We start from the raw sequence: 16,260 nt of genomic DNA, 5'->3' as shown, positions 1-16,260 counted from the left end.
GACAATTAAAGGCGCTCTGCTGGTGAAACTGACGAATCCTGCAGGCCAGCGGCTCAATGGCAATAGCAAACAAGAGGGGCGAGAGGGGGCATCCCTGTCGGGTCCCTCTCGTAAGAGGGAACGAGGGGGATAACACCCCATTCACCACCACCCTCGCCATCGGATCAGTATATAAGAGCTTAACCCATGAGATGAAGATCCTGGGGAAGCCCATCCGACAAAGAACATCAATAAGATAGCCCCACTCAACAGAGTCAAACGCCTTAGTGGCATCAAGAAAGATAGCGGCAACCGGGATAGTAGGGGCAATGGTCGACACAAGCGAAAACAAGGTGCGAAGATTGTGGGAGGTAGCACGGCCGGGCACAAATCCCGACTGATCAGGCAATACAATAACGGGCATGAGCTCGGCTAGTCTTACTGCCAAGATCTTCGCGAGAATTTTGACATCGCAGTTGAGCAATGAGAGGGGCCTATAGGAGCCCACATCCAGCGGATCCTTACCCGGTTTGAGCAGCGACGTAATGGCGACCTCCCGCATTGAACTCGGGAGACGCCCCTCCTCCAGGGACTCCTCAAAAACCTCACGGAGAACAGGGGCCATGGTGTCCACGTAACACTTATAAAACTCAGCAGGAAGGCCATCCAGACCGGCGGCCTTCCCATTAGACAGAGACATGATGGCATTCCTGACCTCCTCCACCTCTAGGGGCCTGCCTAAGAACGCTCGATGATCATCCGATAACCAACAGAGTGCCAGCTCATCAAGAAATCCGCCATACCGGGTCTCACCAGTCTGCTGTGTCGTGTAAAGGTGTGCATAATGGTCAATAAAAGTACGCTGAATCTCCGAAGTGTCCCGACAGCGAGTGCCATCCGGCGACACCAATTCCAACACGTCCGACCCATGCCTTGGATGTCTAGTAAGGGCAGCGAGGACCTTACCGGGCCGCTCCCCTTCACAGTATCGCCTCGCCGTCCAGTATTTCCCCCTATGCTTAGCCTCTCTAGCAGCCTCCTCCTCATACTCGGAGAGTTTAGTACGGAACTGCGCCAGAAGATCGGGATCAGAGTCAACCTGCATCCCGCGTTCTAAGTCTCGCAGGTCAGCTTCCAAGCTCTCGAGGGTCCGAACAATCAGTCTCAGTACTCCACAACTTTTAGAAATAGTGACACCCCGGATCGTAACCTTGAACGCCTCCCATATAACCTCGACGCTGTCCACAGAGCCCTTGTTTCTAGGGAAGAACGCCTCCACCTCCACACCAAGCTCCTCCTTAAACACCGGGTCAAGTAAAGCAGTCGGAAAAAGGCGCCAAGGTGGGCGCGGCCTATGCAGCCCGGGGACGGATAGAGCAACCTTCACCGGACAGTGATCAGAATACGTCCGAACCAGATGTGTAGCCTCCCGTAGGTCAGCTACCAGCCCTCTAGAGAGAAACACATAGTCCAGTCTCGCCCATGAACGAGCATGTGTGGTGTAATGAGTGCCCTCCTTGGTGGCAGGGTGGGCGTATCTCCAGCTGTCGGCCAACCCAGCCTCCTCCACAATCCCACGCAACACTTCTCTAGCCTGCACATTATACTGAGGACTCCCCTCCGACCTGTCCGACTGGGCATGAAATGCAAAATTGAAATCCCCCCCCCACACAATGTAAGTGGCATCCACAGCAAGAACATGACCCCACACAGTGACAAAAAAGATTGGCGTATCGACATTAGGAGCATAGCAATTAACAAACAGTACAGTGTTCTGCCCAAGCCGCCCCCACAGTAGCACATAGCGCCCCTCAGGGTCCCCCACAAATCCCAGTTCCTGAAATGCGAGCGATCTTTTAACAAGGATGACAACCCCTCGAGCATAAGAAGAATAGGAAGCAAACCTCCTGGCCGCAGCCCACCTGCCACCAAAGTTGGGGGAAGGAGCGGGACGCAGATGCGTCTCCTGGAGGAGAGCAACATGAATAGCATGCCTGTCCAGATACTGGATCACGCTACGACATTTCCTGGCATCATTAAGTCCCCGTACATTCCAGGACAGAATCGATATCTGATCTATAACAGCAGTCGACATTACCCAGTTTCCGGGCCCCACAGGACCCAATAAGCAAATGCAGAGCATCCAACTACCAGCAACAGCCAGCGACAGGTCCACACCCTAGGGCGCAGTCGTCCCCCCGCATACACTCCACACACTCCCCAGCCATCTCCAAACCAAGCAACCAAAACCACAACAACCCCCCCCCCCCCAGCCAAACCATCCATGCAACAAGCACTCAGAACATACCGCGTGTCGCGCACTGCCAATCCAGCTTATACGGCCCACAACTCGCACACGTGTTTCTCGTGCAAAGCGCTCTTCGCCACGTGGCTGCCTAAGATGGCGGCCGTTACAACCGGGCCCAAGACGGACAGGAGCACAGGCCCCAGGATCAATTCCGCCACATAGATAAATGGGCCAGCCGAGGCAGCGGGCACGAAACCGCACCTGTGCACACAGACAACAGCAGCACCTCACATATTGATCCATGAGTCCTGGGCAAGCAAGCACGGCCAGCTTCATTCCCGTCCCACCCACCCACCTGATACCACCCCAACTATCAGGCCAAGCGCATCACCAACCCCCCCCCCCCCGCCCCCCCGTTCCCCAACACACATCCAGTCAACCAACAAAGGACTAGAATCCACACCAAAGGTACACATGGGGCACACCCTCCGGGGAACCTGCTAGAGGTACACGATGCCACTACCTCACACCACGCCAGTGTCCGAGCCAACGAGTGTCAAACGGCCCTAGGCGCAGCGCGGGGGGGGGGGTGGATGCCCAGAGCGCGACACCAGATAGCACCTTCCTGCGGTTCCACACCGACCCCAAGAAACAATACGTACACACTCATCTCAATAAAGACAGGACCCCCGCACCAACAAAAGTAAAAGCGGACAACAGTTAGGCCGCAAATGCGGAGAAGGAAGGCAGTAGAAGTCAGTAGAAAAGGCCAACGTCCAGAATGTTTCAAAACCAGTAAAAAAGAGAGACAAAGACCAGAGTCACCACAATCAGGCGACCTCCTCCTCAGCCGCCGAATGTTCATCTTCAGGGTCTCGATCGCCTCCCCGATCTGCAGCCGCTCGCTCGCGCTGGAGGCGCTTCGCAAAATCCTCAGCATGCTGTGGGTTGGTGAAAAAATGTTGCTTAGCCTGGTGCGTCACTCTAAGTTTGGCAGGGTACAGCAAGGCGTAATCCACTTGTAGATCCCGAAGTTTCTTCTTCACCCCCAGGAACTTACGACGCTGGTCCTGCACCATCGGCGTGAAGTCGGGGTACATGGTGAAAGACACCCCGTCGAAGGAGAGGGCCCTATTAGTGCGGGCAGCCTGGAGGGCAGCGTCCCGGTCACGATAGTTTAAAAGGCGCGCGATGATGGGGCGCGGTGCGGCCCCAGAGGCCGGCCGAGGACCCAGTGACCGATGCGCTCTCTCAACGATGAACTGGGATGAGAACGCTTCCGCCCCAATGGCGCCCACCAGTAGCCTCTCCACATAAGTCTCCATTTTACCCACATTTGTGGACTCCGGCACACCTACAATGCGAACGTTGTTGCGCCTACTCCTCGCCTCCCAGCGAAGTCCCAGCTTCCTGGAGCAAACGCGTCCCCCGCCTAGCTCCTCCAGAGTCAAAGGACAGCTTGGATTGTTTAGTGTCCGGCTTCCCCATAATGGTGCGCTAGTAATGCAGTGGGGGACCAAAGCAAATAGGAGTCAGGATGTAGGTCGGACAAAGGGTACGGCCAAGAAAAACCCGAATCGTGGGGGCACGAGCAGGCCAACGCGCCCCGCCACTCCCAACGACGAGAAAATGTCCGACTCCGCACCTAGATCAAAGGGGCGATCCCCCAGACGACAAGAAGGAGATCCGCTGCGACTCCGTGAGCAATGGTATCTGGGCAGGCAGATGTAGGAGCCAAAAGATCAGTCCAATAGCAAGGAAAATCCAAACAGCCTGCCCGGCCAGCGAGCGGGCCCGGTGAAGAGGGGCAGAGCAAGGCCTACACCCCACGTGCAGAGCCACGGACTGGCATGAACGATGACGCCGGGCCAAGGGGCACCAGACCTCCAGAGCGCAAGTCGGAGAAACTTGGGATCCTCGTAACTTCGGCCAGCAACCTCCGAATGGCCCAGGATTTGGACCGTGGGTGGTCAGTCGATATCCCAGTAGATCTGTAGGGTCAGATCAGGGCGCAGCGATGGTAATCAGGATCCCTAAGCGGATAATAGCTCCGGGCAGCGGGAGCCTCACGACAGTGCGGCCATTCCGCAGTGCGCCCTCTAGCGCCCCCCACCAGCTTCCTATATATGACTAAATATTGGAAGCATATATGAAGTGAACATGAAAATAATCATTGGTGAGGGGAACCAAGGAAGATATAAGTAGGATTATACCACATTTATTACGGATACATATGAAACGAGACACATACAGATATTACCAAACAGACTTATTTATGGTGTAATGGTGAAATGCTTTGAACCCACTGATGGAGAGAAAAGAGTTGCATGTTGTAGGGATGAAATATTGGTGATGTTTCTTTATAAGTTAGATATAATATTTACAATCTGAATAGTACTGTACTAATGGACTGAGTAGATTGAACAGGTGTATGGTTAATGAATAAGGATGTGCATCTCAAATAACATTATTTCAAAGAAAATAATAGCTTGAGATTTTACTTTTACTTTCAATACAGCTTGCTTATAAAGTTAGGTTTCAAGCCATACTAAAGTCTGAAAACGTTGTCTTGTTATATGAATAAGGCAACAAACCACATGGCTTATTATACTTGCACGTCATGGACCAGTCAATCCCATGTATAGATTGATATAATGTTAATACAACTTTTCTATTTATTTTTCAAATAGGAAAAAACGAATTTCTCAATCTACTTCATGCCGATGCAGAATATACCCCAAGAGGAGTCCTACCACATCTTGTGACTCAAGAGTCTTCTAACAAAAACAACATGCCACGTCCGAGTCAAAGACTAGCAGGCAGGAGTATGCTACGCATGTGTATTTATAGCTGCACCTGATACGAACACTATATGTTAGAGACGTGTCTCACAAGACATCAGCCAATTCAGTCAGGTGCTAACTAATGAAAAAAAGCAAAGGTGATCAACTATCTATTAAAACAGAAGATAACAGATGTGGGTCTGCTACATTATCTTGATTTGCAGTTTTCTCAATTCTCTTGAAGTCTAAGATCCAACTGTACAACTTAAACCTACACTGAACTGTGAAATTAATAGATTTCCAGCCTAACTCCTGCCTATTGTTTTACAAGGATTTATTATGTCAGATCTGCAAGCCTATTTTCCAAGAAGCCCCATCAAATGTCTCCACTGCTGGGTATTGGAAGCATAGATATACTGGACCTAATAATCTGGACATGGCATAGTTCTGCAATTACAATACAAACAGGATTTTTTGTGTATGCTGTTTAACTTACCACTTCTTGAACAACATCAGAGCAAACCACACTTCTTCCTCCAACAAGCACCTCAATAGGTTTATTTAATATTCGGCGAGCTAAAGCCTCCATAGCTCTGGGAAAAGTTGCAGAGAACATGACTGTCTGGCGGTCTGGCCTGATATTGTCTACAATTCGCATAACCTGTTGGAAAATATCACAATAAATTACAATTGCAAATATACAAATTTTGAAATATTCCTTCTTATAATCACTAAGTTTTTTACAAACTGCTGATTTAATTGTAAATTTCCATGAATAATTATTTTCTTAGACTGTTACAATTCTACATGAAAAAGAAAACTTTTTCGAAAAAGAATTTTGAATTATACAGAAAAAGTAATTTAAAACTCGAAAATTATCTCTAAGCTGCAAAATTAGTGCACCAGCTTGATAAATTGAACCATTCCTTTAAAACTAATTTATGACAAAATAGACATAAGTGACGTGGCCACTTGTATGAAATCCAATTGCTTCAAATTGGACTCGGACAAGACCAGAGTGCTAGTCTTCCGGAAGAGCGACTCGCCATGGGACTCCACCTAGTGGGCCCAAAGACTTTGGCCCCACACACTGCTTGCAAGCGAGAAACCTGGGACACATCATAGACAACAAACTGGACATGAAAACCCAAGTCAACAAAGTGCTCCTGCTTCAGAAGTTGCTCCCGGATAACACCAGGGAAACGATCACCCAAGCCCTCACCAGCAGCAGACAAGACTATGGAAACGACCGGTAAGCAGGGATTACTACCTGCACACACGAAGACCACAGACCGTCAAAAATGCAGCAGTCAGACTAGTCCACAAACCTCTCACTCCGTTCCCACATCACAGCTTAGAGAACTCCACTGGCAACAGATACACAAGCGCACACACTTCAAACTCCTCGCCCACACCTACAAAGCTTGCCAGCACATTGGGTCTGCCTATCTAAACCTCTGCGTTCACTTCCACCAACCTTCCCGACACCTCTGCTTTGCCATTCTCTCAATAGCACACACCCCACACAAACACAAAAGCAGAGCAGTGGGCAGGCCTTTTCGTACCTAGCCCCTAAAGCCTAGAACAACTTCCCACAACACATGAGAGCCCTCTTCTCGCTTCTTGAATATCACATTTCGAGTAAGACCTCAGGATTGGCCTACAGAGTGGGCGAATACACTTATGGGTGGTTAACGCACTCGAAAAACACTGACAACATACAAAGTAATACCTGCTGGTTGTTTAGATGAAGCATGTAAAAATCAGCTCGACATGTTGGGCCAATTTCCAGTTGGGAGCTGAATACATCACTATAAAAATAGACAAAAAATCCTGAGCTAAGAATGTTCATCAATATCCAAAAAGAAGGACAAATGTTGAGTTCCAGATTTCAAGTTCTCATTATTCTTCATTTATTGACATTCTTCATCAACAGATACGAATGCAACCTCTGCCCATCCGCCACTTTGCTACGATCATTACGGGAACACATTCTTAATATGTACAAGGCACTGATGCCTACAATTCCTCACTGCAGCACCCCCAAATAAACAAAGCAACAGAGAGAACAGGTGAATGGGGGTAGTTTGCGCTGAGAGGAAAATAGTAGTATAATACAATATCTGATAAGCTCCAAGGATTAGACTCCGGTCACCCAACCAGAATCAAACAATGCGATGATCGTAGCAAAGTGGCGGATGGGCAGAGGTTGCATTCCTATCTGTTGATGAAGAATGTCAATAAATGAAGAATAATGAGAAAACTTGAAATCTGGAACTCAACATTTGTCCTTCTTTTTGGATATTGATGAACATTCTTAGCTCAGGAGTTTTTGTCTATTTTTATAGTTTTACAATTGTGTCTTTTTCTAAGTCGCATTGTTTGATTCTGGTTGGGTGACCGGAGTCTAATCCTTGGAGCTTATCAGATATTGTATTATACTACTGTTTTCCTCTCAGCGCAAACTACCCTCATTCACCTGTTCTCTGTTGCTTTGTTTATTTGGGGGTGCTGTAGTGAGGAATTGTAGGCATCAGTGCCTTGTACATATTAAGAATGTGTTCCCGTAATGATCGTAGCAAAGTGGCGGATGGGCAGAGGTTGCATTCCTATCTGTTGATGAAGAATGTCAATAAATGAAGAATAATGAGAAAACTTGAAATCTGGAACTCAACATTTGTCCTTTTTGGATATTGATGAACATTCTTAGCTCAGGATTTTTTATCTATTTTTATAGTTTTACAATTGTGTCTTTTTCTAAGTCGCATTGTTTGATTCTGGTTGGGTGACCGGAGTCTAATCCTTGGAGCTTATCAGATATTGTATTATACTACTGTTTTCCTCTCAGCGCAAACTACCCTCATTCACCTGTTCTCTCTGTTGCTGAATACATCACACCTAGCTCACTTGAAGTTGTGGCGTAGGAAACAACGCACAAAATCTATAACTCACTTAAACTATTACAAGTGCAAGGTTGAATGCAGAACTGGGGCGAACACAATACAGTAAGGATAAAACAGGCAACGCTCCAAGGTTTCTGCCAATGCGTGCTATACCTGAATTGGACGTATATGTAAAACAGTATTTGAAGGGGGGGCCCATTCAAGCATGGTCATTAAGCCATCTCGCTAATCGATATATATATATATATATATATATATATCAGATGCCGGGTGCTAGCCACTATGCATTAACTAAGGATGAACAAAACCACCATTCTAAACAACATGGTAGCAGTTTCAACACAGGAAAGAGTCAACACACAGTCTCATAGAACCTAGTGCGGGTACGAGTCCCTTCAAGAACAAATCAACATTTTGCCCTATGATGCCAAAGGACGTGATTGATATCTTCCACGAAAGAACAGTTGAAGATCTCAAAGTTCTGTATCGTAGGGTGAACAATACGCAAAAAAAGAACGAAATAAAATTTCGAGAATAGAAGTACGAGAATTTAATCACCAAACGTAAAAACAACCAAGAAATCATCATCAATAAATCAGATAAAGGTGGAAACCGGGTGAATTGGCCTCGTAAGGATTATATGAAGGAAGCACTATGTCAGTTAAATGACACTACTTGTCTACAAAATCTTCATCAACAGAGTATACGAAGACTAAAGACACACTGAAAAATATGCTAATGAGTTACAAACGGCAGGGATTAATTTCTAATCAGGAATATATTTTTTTGTATAAAGAATTCCCTTTGATGCCCATCATGTACCTAATTCCTAAGATACACAAGGAGACAGAACCTGTGCCCGGAAGAGCTATTATTTCAGCAATAGGAGGAATGTGTGAAAACATTAGTAACTATATAGATTACTTTCTCCAATCTCATGTACTCAAGCTTCCTACATTTATTAAAGATACAGGAGATTTTTTGAAAAAATTAAAACAAATAACCTGGAAGGAAGAATATCTACTGATTGTCTTAGACATTGAATCGCTCTATACGAGCACAGAGCACCAAAGAGGACTGGAAGCTGTTAAACATGTTTTAGATACCAGGCCTTTAAACTGTTATAATCATAACATTATGTTATAAGAACTGATTAAGTGGTGCCTTTTAATAACTGTTTTATGTTTAACAGACAAGTGTACAAGCAGTCCAGAGGAGTTGCCATGGGAGCCTGCTTCTCCCCCAGCTACGTGTGTTTACACGTGGGCTGGTAAGAGGAGCAGGCTCTCAGGGGGCAATACACACAGGATGCTCATGTAGTAAATTGGTATCTCTATATTGATGATGTCTTTATAATATGGGATGGGGACATCAAAAGTGCAGAATTATTTATTTCAGAAATCAACACCAATGATAGCAATCAAAAATTTACATCGCATATAGATAGATAAGGTCAGTGTTGATTTTCTAGACCCTACACTATATATATAGCAGCCAACGAAATACATACAACACTACATAGGAAGCCAACAGCAGGCAATTGCACCCTGCATGCTACTAGCTCCCATCCACAACATTTTATCACAACTATTCCTTATGGTGAGCACCTGAGGTCAAAAAGAATTTGTAGCATAGAAGCGGAGTATGAAACACGTGCAATTGCTGCCTTAGAAAGATTCAAGTTAAGAGGATACAGTGGTAAATTACTTAAAGAAGCTACTCAAAAAGCTGCACTTCGGTCCAGAGATTCCCTTTTAGGCAAAGGAGCTATAACACAAGAAACAATTGAGGTAAGTACGGATGATTCCATTGCGCCAAGGCTGATTACTACCTACAGCCAGCAACAAAGACAGGTTCAAGCAATAATTAAGAAAAACTGGCCTATTTTACTGACGGATGGGGTGCTAGCACCTATTTTACCTGCAGCTCCCACATTGACTTTCAGGAGAGCTAACTCTATGAGGATGAATTGGTAAAAAACAGCCCAGAATTAACTATGAGTACAATTTGGTTAAAACCCAAGTGTTTTTTTAAAAATGTTCTACGTGTAGGGCATGTAAATTTGGCAGCAATACCACTCATTATACTGTCCCATTCAGTGCACAGCCAAGAGAAATAAGAGGCCATTTTACCTGCCGTACAGATTTCGCTGTAAACATCCTCACATGTACCTGCAATTTAAATTACACAGGGTGCACAAAACTCCTGGTACATGCACAAATCGTACAGCATTTGCGTGCTATTTTTAACAATGATAACAACTATCCAGTAGCACGTCATTTTAAGGCAATACACAACAACGACCTTAGCTGTTTAAGATATTATGTGGTAGCAGCGATTCCTGTACTTCCTCCTGGAGGCAATAGAGAACTAAAATTGAGGAAACTGGAAACAAGGTATAACCTGAGAGGGAGGGGGGGGGGGGGGGGGGGGGGAAGAGAGTCAGTGGATTCAGTCTCCCTTGGCAATGCGATTAAACAAAGTGGAATCCACTCGTGGAGTGGTGGTTGTCCCTAAAGTGATGGGGAACACACAGTGTTGTTTAAATGCCCCTCACACACCAACAGGCCCCTTGGTGTCATGCTTCATCATCGGGGCCTTCGCATCCCTCTACGGGATGCGGCGTGCTACGACTCACGACTACGTAGGAGCACTAAGTAGTGAACTATGTGAGGGAGTGTGTTTCTAAAAGAGTGTGAGTGAAGTGAGGTGAAAAAAGTGAGTAACTTAAAAAATACCTGGCACGTAGGAAAAAATATGTTATTATGTCCTCGGCTGGTATTATTAAAAAGGTGCTGAGTGGGGTTGTAGGTATACGTATTAGGGTATTACAACCACTTTAGAGTGTCAACATGTTTCGGAGCGCAGGGGCTCCTTCTTCAGGACAAGGATAAGCAAAAGCATGTATCCTCACCTTACTCACATGAAATTTTAAAGTGTTAAAAGAAATTACAAAAATGTGTAATGTACCTAACAATGTTATTGTATAGGTGGGTTCAGTTGCGCCCAATAGGCGTTGAAGAGAACTTATTGTTCTCAGTCTGATAACCTCATGAGCCTATGCGTGGTATTGGGGGGGATCCTTCCATACTGCTCAGTTAAGCAACAGTTACTGCATAGCTAGTCGCCTGCCTTCCCCTCAACGCCGCTCCGATGCTGTGATTTCTAGGCAGTAGCCATGTTGGATAATCTGTCTTCCCCACCTGTCTGTTGTGATGGAATTCCAGACAGGTAGGAACTGTGATAATTTGTCCCCCACAGGAGTGGAATGCTGTAGGGGAGGCAGAGGGAAGTCACTGTTTGGGAGAGGAAGAGGAGCGGTTGTTATTACCTCTACCTCTTCCCTTATTATTGTTGCCTCTGTATCCTCCTCTAAAGTAGCCTTTGTTAGAGGAGGTCTGTGTGTGCGTCTGATAAGATGATGTTGTGTCTGCGTCGGTCTGCTTGGAGCCTCCTCTATAAAAGGAGCGGCGAAAAGAACTTCTAGTCTGTGCGGATTGTAATGCACCCATAGACTTAGCTGTGTCCGTGTCTTTCTTCATATTTTCTAATGTGTTGTCTACTTCCGGCCCGAACAACTGGTTCTGATTGAAGGGCTGGTTCAAGATGGTAGTCTGAACCTCTGGTTTGAAACCTGAAATGCGTAACCACGCATGACGTCTGAGAAGGACACTAGTGTTGACTGCTCTGGATGCTGTGTCAGCTACATCTAGTGCACATTTAATTGAGGCATTGGATATCAATTTGCCTTCTTGTAAGAGCTCTGCTGCCTGATCTTTGTATTGATCTGGGAGGTGCTCCATGAGTTTTTCTAGCTGGTCGTAGTGAGCCCTGTCATAGCGTCAGAGTAAGGCTTGTGTGTTTGCTATGCGCCATATGTTTGTTGCCTGCGCAGCAATCCGTTTCCCTGACACATCAATAACTTTAGATTCTTTGTCAGGCGGGGGCGTGTCATCAGAGGTTTTGGGAATTGGCTCTTTTACGTGCATTAGACACTACCAAAGAGTCTAGTGGCAAATGTCCCTTTATATAGACTGGATCAGATGGTGCTGGTCTATACTTATTTGCTATTCTGGGATTTAACACCCTACACCGTACCGGATCTTTAAATATGTCTGGAGCATGTTTAATGACTCCTTTGATCATGGGTAGTATTTGTGTAGACCTTTGTGACTGCTCAAAAGTGTCCAGTAAAAAATCCTCATCAATGGCATCAGAGTGCATTGGAACTCCATGGTAAAGGGCAGCTCTATTTAAAATATGATTAAACCCAATACTATCTTCTGGAGGGGAAGGTTTTGTTGGGTAGTACTGAGGATCAGGAATGTCTGGCACATTGTGTGGTGGAAAACCATATATGTCGTGATCCTTAGGATATTCTGGATTGACATCCTCACCTAAAGGGTATGCGTGTGGCTCTGGTACGCCATTCCCCCCACCTAGATCATACTCCTCGTCAGTGTGGTGTGATGATGCAGGAGATTGAACAGGAGAAGCTATAGGTTCAAAATAAGGAGGGATAGGAGAGGAAGGAAGGGTGCATTGGAGAAGTTGCACAATCCTTTTTGGCAGGAACCACAGGTGGAAGTGGTGTGTCTGCTGGTCTTTTCTTATAAGGATTGCTTCCACATGTCCAGTTTTTGGGTTGTTTAGTGTTCTTTGCTTTAGGAGGAGTTATGGAGTCCTGTGGCAAATTTTTCGGTGCCGAAGGTGGTTTCGGCTTGGTAGGCTTTTTAGGCGTGTCTGTATCAGGCCTTGGAGTCTTCGGTACCGATGTTGGAGATTTGGGCGTGGAGTCAGGTTTTGTTGGGCCTGCGGCGCCGGACTCTGGCTTTCCATCTTTATTTTTTGAACCAGAAGGTTTCGGAGTCGAAGCTTTCGGATCCGGTACAGTTTTTGGCTTCGGCGCCGATGTATCTTTTGGTGTGGGTGCCGAAGGGTCTTTGTTTTTAGGCACGGAAGGGCGTTTTGGCTTCAGTGTCGAAGAGTCCTTCGGTGTCGAAGGACGTTTCGGTGCCAATGGAGGAGGTGGCATTGGCACATGTTTTTTCGGTGCAGAGGCACCGGAAGGCGTAGTCTCTTTCCTCGGAGCCGAGCTGGAAGGCGGCGCGTCAGAGGGTAGATTTCAGTCTCAACTGGGCCCCATGGGCGAAGTGCTGACTGCTGCCTTTGGCTTGGGTAGTGTATGTTGTGCGGGGGCAGGGGTACTCACGGGCTGTCGAGATGGAATCGAGTCGTCCGAGTCCTCTGCCCCCGATATGATCTGGAGATCAGGCGAGTCTTCCTCGGCGACGAGTGGAGCCTCGTCCTCGGAGATCTCTTCGAGTGGATCTTCGTCCCCAGAGACGTCCTCTCCGACAATCTCCTCCTCAAAGATGGCCTCTGGTGCTGGCGCTGATCTCCTCATTTCGTGTCGACGGGCCCTCCGATCCCGAATGGTCTTCTTCGATCGGAAGGAGGCACAGGCTGTGCAGGTCGACTCGTCGTGTTCCAGCGATAGACAGAGGTTGCACACCTCGTGATGGTTGCTATGAGGGAATTTTGCTCGACATACCGGGCATCTTTTAAATGGAGTTCTGTCCATGAGGCGCAGGCCGTACGGCGCCGATAGGCCCAACGGCCCGCCTCGAGGCACCGGAATTTAGCTGGTGATGTCGAAAAAGTCTATTCGATGTCGAAAATTTTTATATAAAGTTTCACGCTTCGAAGATCCTGAAAAAGTCTTTTCCAGCCGGAGCGGAAAACTTTCCTCCGAACGCAGTGGCGGAAAAAAACAATCCGAGGATGGAGTCGATGACCATGCGCAGTATTGTCCAAGGGAGGAGTCACCTATCTCGTGACTACAAAGACTTCTTCCAAGAAGACAACAACCTGCAATCATCCGAGCCCAACACCAGGTGGCGATCTATTGCTAAGTGTACGATCTGCAGCTCATATGCCTCGAACATCCTATTTTAATGTTGATAGTTGTTCTGTGATTGTGCAAGGATTATCGTACTGCATTATTTATACACGTGAAGATAAAAACATGATGAAATTATTAGAAATAGGAATGATAGCAATCGATAAATGGCATTTATGCTATGAGCATCAAAAGTGAATGCAATACAGGGGCAATTAACTGGTTTACAGTGATTGACAAAGAGCATTTAAGCTGAGAGTACAACATGTAAAGTTTAATATAGGCAGATTATCTGGGATTATTTTGGGCTTATGCGCATTTTTTCCTTTGCCTCGGTTTTAAACATCGATTTTTAGCATGTTTTAATGTAGTACCGGCTGATGCAAATTATAAACATTATTGTTTTAAATGTGGTTTAAAATAGCCCTGGTTTATATATTAGCATTCTGCACATAAAGGCATGACAAACTCTTGTTCAAGCGACTACAGGTGCTTCAGAACGCCACCGTCAAACTTGTCTGCAACAAGGGCAAGCTAAGTTTGGCCACAATTTGCATGAAGAACTTGCACTGGTTACCCATGCGCCAAAGAGAAGCATTTAAGCTACTCAGTCATGCACACAAGGCTCTGTACCGAACTGGCCCTAAAATACTCCAGGAGAAAATCGAGTTCTATGTCCCCACAAGGACCCTTCGTTCACTTAATCTAGCTTTGGCCAGAACAAAGTGCATTAAGAAAGTGAGGACCGGAGGGCGATCCTTTTCTTATCTGGCAGCTAGGAAGTGGAATGAGCTGCCTCTGGACCTACGGCTCAAATACAACTACGTACTGTTCCAAAAAAAACTAAAAACACATCGGTTCTTCAAGTTCTAAGACCTACTCTTGCAGCCGTACCAGGTTACTTGCTATTAGCGCCTTGATATCCCTCGGGATGAGTGTAGCGCTTTATAAATAATGTCTTTTATGTTCATTGGGGATCACGAGACACTATGGGTGGTATTAAAAACAATGGAAAACTCGCATTCGGCTATGTGATAAAGGCTGCAAGAACATACATATATACATATATACATACATATATATATATATATATATATATATATATATGGGTAATTATGTGTATATATGTAGTCATTGACTAATGACTTCTGGCATCTCATTCTAGTAGACCATATTGAGAGGAGCATGGTAGCCGCCTTCATTTCCAATCTCAGCCCCACCACAGACTCCAATTCCCTATGAATTCCCCCTTATAGTTAGGGACTGTGGCATGCCCGGCTCATCCGCATAAAGTGAGACGTTCTTCCCACTCTTTTGCCCATCTCAAATCTCTCATCTGAACGTTTGTGCTGGATAGATTGAACTAGACCTCAATCACAAATAGCACTGGGGGAGGGGATACGTCCCTCTTGTAGCCCTAAGAATTGAAAAGTTTCTAGAGTGTGTGCGGTTTACTGTAACTTTCACTGTCGCAGTCTTATAAAGCAGTCTGACCCAGGAATAAAGGAATTTTGATACTATATCCATTTTGCTGAGGTTGAAAGATCAATGTCCATTCCAATTACTAGTAGGCTTTATTTAAAACTGGGGAAGACAGAGCACGACTGTCGACTTTATTGCAGACTCTCCTGAGGTTGAGTATGGTGAACCTGTGTGGCATGAAACCCAACTTGAAGCAATGAATCAAAGTCATGATTATCATTGTCAATCTATGAGGATTTTGTTTCACTGTTTATTAGCAAAATCAGACAACAGAATGTACAGTCCTCTGTTTCCTTTCTTTATGGATGAGGACTATAATGACCGATCTCGGGTCTGCATGTAGGATAACCTTTACATGGGACTCGAGGAACAAACGTGTTTGACCGTCAGTTCAGCCAAGTTTATATGGCATTCTATGGCAAGTTCAGGTGACAATAGACACAATGAATGGAAAAAATCTGCAAATCCCTCTCCTATTGTTAAATCTCCCACTATGCTATTCTCTACATGTGTGACAATAATTGGTTTTGTGTCGAAAGCTTTCCTTTTTTCAACTATACAGCTAGGCTCTTGCCTCCCCAACATGTTGCTGCCTGTCTCCATAAGTTTTCAGGGCTTTCCTATATACTGAGCACATACCTAATTGGACAGTAGTGCTTTATATCAATCCCTGCTACTGTGTCAGGTTGAGGCACCCGGCTTCCCTAAGTTTCTAGGTCTAGTCACTGCTGTTTTTACGAACCAGTTACTTACCTTCGGTAACAATATATGTTAGTTATAGATTCCTTACCTTAGAATTACCCCCAGTTGTCAGACTGGATCCGGAGAATTTTTTTTCTTAGCAGTAACCCTGCGCGTCGGTAGGTGGCGACAGTCGACTCTGCGTTCATCGTTGGTATCGTGATCGCCGGGATGACGTTGCGGTATCTACTTAGACGCTGCCCCCGTGTGCGGACGTCAGTT

The 16,260-nt window shown here is 45.9% G+C and overlaps 1 protein-coding gene across 1 annotated transcript in view; it reads right to left on the bottom strand.

Annotated features, from left to right (window-relative positions):
- The window catches only part of DDX46 (DEAD-box helicase 46), a 970,300-nt gene that overhangs the window by 249,482 nt on the left and 704,558 nt on the right, over positions 1–16,260 (bottom strand). The window contains exon 14 of the mRNA XM_086931496.1: positions 5,507–5,671. Within this exon, the coding sequence (XP_086787622.1) occupies positions 5,507–5,671 (165 nt within the window). The remainder of the gene's footprint in view (positions 1–5,506; positions 5,672–16,260) is intronic.

This window comes from Lissotriton vulgaris, chromosome 7 (assembly GCF_964263255.1).
Source record: "Lissotriton vulgaris chromosome 7, aLisVul1.2, whole genome shotgun sequence".
In the NCBI taxonomy this organism is placed as follows: Eukaryota; Metazoa; Chordata; class Amphibia; order Caudata; family Salamandridae; genus Lissotriton; species Lissotriton vulgaris.
This window is presented reverse-complemented; position numbering and strand designations above follow the sequence as displayed.